At 44.7% G+C, this 9,265-nt stretch overlaps 1 protein-coding gene and 1 long non-coding RNA gene across 3 annotated transcripts; both read left to right on the top strand.

The window, feature by feature from the left end:
* Positions 1–351: 351 nt before the first annotated feature.
* Positions 352–2,986, top strand: LOC121469000 (uncharacterized). Its single transcript, XR_012056900.1, has 2 exons — positions 352–413; positions 612–2,986. It is a non-coding gene; the product is annotated as an uncharacterized lncRNA (long non-coding RNA).
* Positions 2,987–4,046: 1,060 nt separating this feature from the next.
* On the top strand, positions 4,047–8,740 carry LOC140684526 (uncharacterized). Of its 2 annotated transcripts, XM_072931865.1 has the most exons (4): positions 4,047–4,420; positions 5,057–5,925; positions 6,008–6,098; positions 6,300–8,740. In XM_072931865.1, exons 1-2 carry the CDS (start codon positions 4,071–4,073, stop codon positions 5,676–5,678), a joined length of 972 nt encoding a protein of 323 aa, XP_072787966.1. In that variant the 5' UTR covers positions 4,047–4,070; the 3' UTR covers positions 5,679–5,925; positions 6,008–6,098; positions 6,300–8,740. The 2 variants fall into 2 exon arrangements, with proteins under 2 accessions (XP_072787966.1, XP_072787965.1); XM_072931864.1 differs by having other exon boundaries at positions 5,057–6,098.
* Positions 8,741–9,265: the final 525 nt, after the last annotated feature.

Below are 9,265 nucleotides of genomic sequence, written 5' to 3'. Positions count from 1 at the left end.
TGCTGAGGTGCGCAGGGCAGAGCAGTTCCGGTGTGTGTCCTGTCACTTGTCTCTGGTGCACTCTGTGTTCTTTGGGTCTCTCAGTCCTTTCTTCTTGTCGAAAGCTCTCGCTCCCTGTCCTGTCCCCTCGATTGTCATGTCCTGTCCTGTGTCACGGGTGTCTGCACGTATTTGTCCCGGAGCTGCTCTGCCCTGCTGCATAGCCTGTAACAGCACAAGTCCTGGGGACTTGAAATTGGTAATGCAGGGTGTATTTGGGCTCTAGTTTTTATTTGTTGATTGCCCTAACATTTTTGGTTCTATTAAGTTGTCCTGCAGCTGTTTCACACTAGTCCTAACTTCCTTTCAGATGCAGACAGTTCAAATAAGTGGCAGAGAGCCCCAGTGCTCGGTGAGGGTGTTGCCATGAGCAGGTCAGTCATTGTTTGCATTTGCAGGGGAAGCCTAGATGGTGACTTTGTTACAGCAGTCTTTATTCTTAGGAGGTCCAGGCAGATAGCAGCAGTCAAGGCCCAATGTCCAAGGGGAGCAGTGGACAGAAGCAGTTGTTTTTACTCAGCTTTCGGTTTCTGGTGCAATTCTAAGCATCCTTTCTCATTTTTGTGCTTTAGGGAATCGACTCGGAGTACTCATACCTCCATCACCAACTGGCCAACGGACCGGTGCCAGGAGCGTGGCTTCTCGTTTTCCAGCCTTCCTTGCTGTGGTGGTTTTGAGGAACTTACTGGATGGTTTTCTTTTGTTCATAGTTGGTGTAGGAGAAGGGCCATGGTGTGCTTTTTGCTTGTTACGGTTCTTGCTTCAGGTGCTCATGACAAGTGTTTTTTTTGGGTTGAGTCTTGTGGTTGGATTTCTTTTTGATGGGTTCTTATGTTTTTGAAGGATGTGTTTTTAAAGGTTTATAATGTTTTTTATGGGTCATAGCATGAAGTAGAGGGTAGGTTTTTAATTCGGCTGTGGAGGCTTTTATTGGCGTGAGTATGTAGTGGTTTATTTTGGTTGGTTTGAGGTAGTGTCCTGTAGTTAATTATTGAGGTTTTTTCAATATTGATAATTGCATTCTTGTTTATTATGTTGTAGGGGTTTTATTTGTCTTGTTTGATTGCTTTGTGTGTTTTATTGTCTCAGACAATTTGGGAGTTATTATTTATGGTTACTTTTCTCTTTTGGTGACATGTTTATTTCTAGGTGGTATTTGTGTTTTGATGGTTTAAGGCATTCTGAGGTCCTTGAGTTAGGAATTATTATTTTGTTGTTGTGAATATATATTTTTTTTGTAGTTGAATGTATTTGTTGGTTTTTATTAGTTTGATTTTTGGGAACATGGGTATTTCTATGGTGGATCTTTATAGCTAGGTATTTTATTTGGGTGGTGAGTTTTTTGTTTCTTCATGGTTTCGATTTTTTTTATATCTGTAATTATTTTGGGGGAGTTTAGTTAATTTTTTAGAGTATTGGGTTCTCTTGATGAGTTAGTGTAGTGGTAGGGTATTGTTTGGGTTTTTTTTAGAAACATTTGGGATCTGTTGTATGGTTTGGAGTATAAGAGGTTAGTTGAAGAGTTTTTTTCTTTTTAGTGTTTTTTTTTGTTTTGTGTGGGTTTTTATAGGTGGGTTTTTTTTAATTAATGTTCCATTTTTGTTATGTGATAAGAACTGTTAGTGAAAGGAGCGTAGTGGGGTTTTTTTTGCTGGTAGTTGGTTGGCTGGTGGAGCCTTTCTGAATTTTTTGGATGGTATTCTTGGTTATTCGATGCTGTTTGTTATGGCATTTTATTTTTAGGAATTGGATTATAACTGCAGAGTTCTAACTGTAACTCTAATGAAACAAAACACATGCATAAATATGAAAATGGGAATATAAAACTTCAATTTTAATTATAAATGGAAAACATATGAATAAAACATGTAACATGAATAATGTTATCCATTACTATTAGGTATTATATTGTTTGATATATAGTATTTTGTTTATATAAATACAGATAAATATAGATTATAAATAAAATCCATATAAAATATCCATATTGAGACGTATAATTAATACATGTGGATATATAAATATAAAAATTACTAAATAATAGAAATCAATACAATACATAATGCATATTTTACTGTGTATGTCCTATTTTAACACATTCTATGTCCTAAATATTATATATCGAAATACGGTACCTCAATATATTGTAATCGAATATATAACAACTTGTAAAAATCAAAAATAGAAAGGTAGAAATATTTAAATATAGTTTAAAATAAAGGGGATTGGATTTTTATTTTGTATTTGGTAGTAGGTAGGGGGTTTTTTATAAAATCTATAAATATAAATAAAATAAAATTAGAAATCTGTGTATAGAAATACATCATAAATACCTTAAGATCAATATAAAAAATTCAAAGGTAAGTAAAAATCAATATTAGCAGTATCTATGAAGTATAATATAAATAATAATTTGTCTATCTTGCTACCTTAATATATATGATATATATTTATAAACAATCACTATAAAGTAGAAATGCAAATGTGACTATAATGATGAAAAAAACATGTAAATATTCAAGTATCGTTTAAAGAAAGGGCTTTTTTTGGTTTTTATTTGGTTAGAGGCAGGGTTTTAATGGAAGAAAAATGAATATACCTTTTCTTTTGATATCATTCTAAATATAGAAATATATATTCAATGTATGCAGAGATTTTTCTATTCTATCTCTTCTGATTATTTATTTTCATTTCTATTTTATACTTTCATATAACACCATACATCAATCTACATTTTAAACGTAAATTTGAATATAAATGCGAAATATAGAGATAAATTTAAACGTAGTTTAAAAGAAAAGGGGTTTTTAAAAGATTTTTACTTGGATAGAGGCAGGGGTTTATTTTAAGCAATATAAACCTTTTAGAAATAGAAATCTATCTATAGAAATATGTAAGCAATGTATTAAGCAATGCATAAAAATATAAATTGTAATAAAGGAATAAATGTAAGAAATTATAAAAATACAATTACACATCATTATACGTTATAAATCCGAATGTGAATATAAATATGAAAAATATAAAAATAAAATAGCTTGAAATGCAGTTTAAAAGAGAAGGTTTTTGCTTTTGGTTCCTGTTGGGTTAGAGGCAGGGGTTTTTCTGCTGGCGTTCTTTTCCGCGCGGGATGTTTAGGGGCATTTGCTGCAGGGCAGGTTCCGGAGGGCATCGCGCCCGTTCTTTTCTGCCGCCGGCCCCGCCCGCGGCCCCGAGGCGAGCGGCGGCCCCCGGCGGTGGCGGGCGGCAGTGCTGCCGCCCTGTGGGCAGAGGGCGGTACTGCAGCCCGCCGCCCGCGGCCGCCATCTTGGGAGTGGCTTGTCGCGGACTCGCTTGACCTTCTCGAGATGGCGCGAAAAAGAGGACGTCGGCATTCGAGGACCCGTGTCTGTTTTTTCTAGACTGCCTGAATTGTCCCCAACGCCGGCGCCCCCCGACGGGATTTTCCGCGGCGGTTCCGGTGCCGTGCACACGGGCTGTGGGGTCAGCAGCACCGCGAGCGTGCGGGTTTTTGGCGGGGGCCGACGGGCATCGGCGTAATACGCCTCTCTCCGTCCAGGTCCCCACGGGCCGCCATCTTGCGAGTCCCTGGTGGCGGGCTCGCTTGAAAAGTGCTGCCGCCTTGTGGGCAGCGGGCGGTACTGCAGCCGCCGGTGCCGGGGCGGGAGCGCGCGGCGAGCGGCGCGCGGGGCGGTGTCTGTGAGCGCAGGGCGGGGGGCGGCGGCGGCTCGGGCGGCCCGAGCCTCAAAAACAAGCTCTGGTCAGGAAACAAGCTTGGTGCTTTGTGCGCAGAAGAGGAATTTCCAGTGCGCATGCGCCTAGCGGCCATGACACTGTACGGAAAATGGAACTGTGCTGTAGGAAGGCGGCCATGATGCTGTACGGAAATTCCAGTGCGCATGCGCTTAGCGGCCATGACACCGCGCGGGAAAATAAAACTACGCATGCGCAAGGCGGCCATGACACTGTACGGAAAATGGAACTGTGCTATAGGAAGGCGGCCATGATGCTGTACGGAAATTCCAGTGCGCATGCGCGAGGCGGCCATGACACTGTACGGAAAATGGAACTCTGCTGTAGGAAGGCGGCCATTATGCTGTACGGAAATTCCAGTGCGCATGCGCAAAGCGGGCGTACTGCAAAGGGAACCGCGCATGCGCACTGCGTGGGGGGGAGAACCTTGCCATCTGTTTTTTGGGGGTTTGGGATTTTTGGAAATTTGGTGTTTTGGGAGTTTGGGGGGTTTTGGGGATTTGGGAATTTGGGGTTTGGGATTTTGGGGATTTGGGGTTCGGGTTCCCGGGATCCCGGCCCTGCTCAACCTCTCCCGGATCCGCAGCAGCTCCGGAACCGCCTCGAAACGGAGCCGGGACCCGCCCGGGTGAGCCTGAAACCCCAAATCCCCCAAAAATCCCCCCAAACCTCAAACATCCCCCAAAAATCCCCTAAATTTCAAATTCCCAAACCCCCCCAAAAAAACACTAGACCTCAAAAAAACCCAAAACCCCAAAATCCTCCAAAAATCCCCAAATCCCAAACCCCCAAATCCCCTACATCCCCAAAAACCCCAAATATTCCCCAAAAATCCCCTCAATTCCAAAATCCCAAACCCCAAAAATCCCCCAGATCCCAAACCCCCAAAATCCCCTAAAAATCCCCCCTGAAGTCCCCCAAATCCCCAAAACCCCCCAAATATCCCCCCCAAAAATCCCCCAAACCCCAAAATCCTCCAAAAATCCCCAAATCCCAAACCCCAAAATCCCCTAAATCCCCCCAAACCCCAAAATGCTCCAAAAATCCCCCAAAAATCCCCTAAATCCAAAATCCCAAACCCCAAAAATCCCCAAATCCTCCAAAAATCCCCCAAAAATCCCCAAAATCCCAAACACCCAAATCCCCTAAATCCCAAAAAAACCCAAATATTCCCCAAAAATCCCCTAAATTGGGGATTTGGGAATTTTGGGATTTGGGAATTCCCGCCCCTCCCCCCTCCCTCATTCCCGTTTTTTTTTTTCAGCTCCCGCTGGGAATTCCGGACCCCCCCCGCCCAAACGGCTCCGAGCAGCTCCAGAAAATACCCAAAAAAATTCCCAAAATTCCCAGGAAATCGTGGAGAAAGCGGCGCCGGCCCGGAGGCTGCAGATCCCCGCCGGAAATCCGGGAATTCTGACAGGAAATTCAGGAATTCTGGCGGAAAATTCAGGAATTCCAGAAAGAAATTCGGGAATTCCAGTTGGAAATTCAGGAATTCCAACGGGAAATTCGGGACTCCTGGCTGGAAATGCAGGAATGGCATCAGGAAATCCGGGAATTCTGTCAGGAAATCCGGGAATTCCGGGAATCCCGGTGCGTTCCCAACTTTCCGTGGCTCAGTTTTACGGGAGCCGGAATTACCGGGACCCCCTGGAGCGGAAACGGCTCCGGGAGCTGCTGGGGCACGGAGAGATCCCGGAAAAAACCCGGAATTCCGGGAATTCCGACAGGAAATTCCGGAATCCCGGCGGGAAATCCGGGGATTCCGCCAGGAAATCCGGGAATTCCGCCAGGAAATCTGGGATTTCTGCCAGGAAGGGCAGCTCCAAAGGCAAAGGGAGCAGCGTGAATTCCCGGAATTCCAGGCTGGGGAATTCCAGGATTGAGAATTCCCAGATTTCCAATGTTGAGAACTCCCGGAATTCCAGGATGGGGAATTCCCGGATTTCCGGGATTGGGAATTCCTGCAGAATTCCAGGATGAAGAATTCCCTTATTTGCTTTGATAGACTTTCCTGCCCCTGGCACAGAGGGAGGGGCTATAAACCAAATTGTCATTACAAATCTGTCTGAAAAGGACCTAAAATTAGATGCCATGAAAATGGCTCTGGGAATCCCCAAAGTCCCAGCTACGGTAAGAATCAGACTTTGTGCCTCTGTCCTGGAAGAGCACAGCACTGCAATGCATCCTAACACATTTTGCAACCTTCTAACAGATATATTTCATCTCATGCAAGAAGACAGATGAGTAATTCCCAGGAGCTTCATGCAAAATTGGCCCTAAAGCAGATCCCAGTAGGCATCAAGGTAAGCAAAGAAATGTAGCCCTTTCCATTTTAGCCAGCTGCAGTTGACAACAGATTTCAAATTTAGACTTCAAACATTCTCATGAAGAAATTAACCCTTAGGTTGTTGTGGCTTTACTGTGATCCATGTAAAATAGCACCTTTTCCTTGTGCATTTTTTTTAACACAACACTTTTTTTTTTTTTTATTTTTTCCTTGCTAGGCTGGATTCTGTATGCTGCAAGGCTGTCATATCAGGATGCTGCAAAAGAGTTTGTTGCATCTTCTTCCTGAAAAGTTGGTGGAGTTTCTCTCTATGCAGAGGGTACAACATTTATGGTCAGGACACGGTTTTCTTGCTTTGTGGTTTTCTTGCTGCTGCTGCTGCTTTTAAAGGGGTCAACACTCTTAGCTCCAGGAAACTGAAACTAAATGTGAGCAGGGACTGGAGGAAGGAAGCAGGGAGGATCCACTACAAGATTCCAAAAACTAAATAAAGCAGGATTCAACTGCCAGTGGCTGAATAGCAGCAATTTATGAGCTGTTCCTCAAAAGCCCCAGACAAGCACCAAGTCCTGTGGGAAGCTGGAGATTGACAGAAGACACCTCCAGAAGAGTCTGCTGTTGAAATTTCCTTTAAGCCTTTTTTTTTTTTTTTTTTTCAAGTGGATCATCCAGACCTGGCAAATGCATAAGGTCAGCCCTTGGAAGAGCAAAAAGCTCTCGCCAAGAAAACCAAACGAGTGGCTGAAATCTGTCCATTTGTCTGCCTGTCTTTTCGGCCTTGGATTACTGTGCTTTTCAAAGCTATTCTTTCATAACTTGGATAAAAAGGTAAATGTTTCATATAGCCCCGCAAGTAGTAATCATCCTGTCCATGCAAAAAAAACCTGCTGCCTGAGGGATGGGCCCCAAACCAGAGGTGTTTCTCATTTACCTACAAAGCGTCTGGCTTTAGCATGTGTAGTCAGTTTTTGTGAACATGTGAGTCCATTGCCTGCTCTAACAGAGTTAGTGACTTACTTTCAGTGGTTGTAGAGAGTTTCACTGAAACAGCACTGTTTGTAGTCCACTGTGTGACTTAGGAGACACAATAGCCAGACAATCCTGCAAGTGTAATATAACTGTATGTGGCGTTCCCAGAAAATGCTCTGAAGTCTTCTCTCCGTTGCACCATGGTGATAAAAACCACTGCTGCTTTTCAAGCTCCACGAGGCCATGCTGTGCTGTGCTGAAAGGGATAGAAAAGCCAATTAGCTCTGAAAAGTGAAGGGCAGGCAGAGAGGGGTGCTCTGGCCTGGAATTCCCTCCCTTTGGCAGCAGCAAAGGTCAGCTGTGCAGCCAAATTTCAGTGACCACATGTGGATCCAGCTTGTGCGTGTTGCCAGCTATCTGCACAGGGAGTGGGAGAGGGTGGGGAGGAAGAATTGATTCTGGAAGGGGAAAGCCTGAGTTAAAGGGAAAAGTGGAGTGAAATGTGACAGCTGGGATTTCCAGAAGATAGTTTGATGGATGCTGGCCATCCAGCTTCCCTAGAACTCTTTATCAGTAACACCCTCTATATCTCCCTGAGTGACTTTTAGCCTGTCTGGCAGTTTTCAGCATCAGTGTGTGAGCGAAAAGAGGTGGAAGGCAGTTCTCTCTGATTTGGCAGCTCTGGGACTTTGTGCTGCTGGCTGAGGGTCTGGATTTCTCAGGAACTTCCTGGCTACCTGTGGCTCCCACAGGCTTGTAGGACTGGGCTTAGAGAAACCCTGAGCTGCCCGATGTCTGCTCTTGCTGCAGCTCTTCTGAATAGTCCTGGGTGTGGATGTGAGCCTGCAGTCCTTGGGAGGCAGAATTCACTCCACAATCCCAAGGGACTTGCTCTATCTGTCAGTGCAGGCCAGCTGTGGGAATCCTCCAAGTCCCTTTATCCTGTTCTGTGTGTCAAGGCCCTGTGGCTGACCACGAGTGCCCCGAGCTGCCATGGACCCTTCTTGCAAGGGCAATTGTTTTCAGAGTCAGCGTAGGTGCTGGCTACCTTTGGAAAAGTGTGAATACCCCGGGGAAATCCATGGGGCAGACACCTTGGGCCATACTGTGTGCTGGCACCATCAGCAGGCATGATACAGACAGAGGTGCTTTGCTTTTGGTGTGAAACCTTGCTCTGATGCGTCATTCCAAGGAAAACAGCCGGAATTGGCAGGCCAGGTCATGTGGTGAGATGAGTAATTCCAGCTCCCTTACTGGACCTGATTTATACAGCTCAGGTCCAATAGTTCTGAGAAATTGTTGATGGTGGGAGCCTTTCTGTTTGTTTGTTTCTCTGGAAACTTGAAGCCTTTCAAATAAAGAACAAATGAGGTGTAGGGAATTTTTAGCTGGGGTATGTGCTTCAGGATGTTTGCTGCATTCAGGCTTCAAGAACACAAATTCTCTGCAGACAATCCCACACACAGTGGGGGAAAAAAGGATATTGGGCTTGGAAGTGCACCAGGGAGATGGGACTCAAGTGAGCTTTGAACAGCAATCATTGTCATTAGTGGTGGTGCTGTAATATGTGCTTGACTCAAATCCAGCATTGCACAGGCAAGAACCTGGTGAAAGCTTTGTAACTTGATATTTGTGGTTGTGATCCGCTGTTGAATAGGCTAGACATGAATAAAATCAGTATTTTTTAAAGTGTTGTGTGGGGTTTTTTATGTCAAAAAAGGCTGGTTGCCCTCTTGGACTTTATTGTGTTCATGTGAAATGTTTGATGTGGACTTAATACGGGTCTGCAGATTTTTTAGGACAGTCCACGTCCCCTTGCAGAATTTCACCTTCCTCAGAGGTGGGTGCTGCAGTGCTGCACTGAATTTCTGCCACAGGGAAAGATGTGAAGGTAATTTGTCATGTTACCCTGCTGGTCCTGCAGGGGTGGTCCCTCTGTGCTGTGACAGCTCCACAGCCTGCCATCAGGTTGGCGTGATCTCCTGGCTGGACATCGGTGCCGGTGAGGGATGTGTCTGACTCCATTCCGGCCCTTGCTCGAGGAAAGGTGTGGGTGAAGGTGCTTTTGCATCTCCCACATTCTGTGTCTGGTTGGACACCAAGACTAAAGACTGCCAATTTGGGCACTGCCCAGAGTGTTACCACCTTCCATGAGACCTGTCCTGCTCCATCATGGGCACTGCATGTGGGAATGCTCAATGGCAATCTCCAAAT

This window comes from Taeniopygia guttata, chromosome 7 (assembly GCF_048771995.1).
Source record: "Taeniopygia guttata chromosome 7, bTaeGut7.mat, whole genome shotgun sequence".
Classification (NCBI taxonomy): Eukaryota; Metazoa; Chordata; class Aves; order Passeriformes; family Estrildidae; genus Taeniopygia; species Taeniopygia guttata.
The sequence above is the reverse complement of the archived record's forward strand: the minus strand, read 5'-3'. Positions and strand labels throughout refer to the sequence as shown.

Excerpts from the sequence above, each read along its gene's own strand:
- LOC140684526 (XM_072931865.1), top strand. The coding sequence starts at position 4,071 with ATGCGCGAGGCGGCCATGACACTGTACGGAAAATGGAACTCTGCTGTA. Across the intron at positions 4,421-5,056 it reads CGGAGCCGGGACCCGCCCGG|CTCCCGCTGGGAATTCCGGA; the intron begins GTGAGCCTGAAA and ends TTTTTTTTTCAG.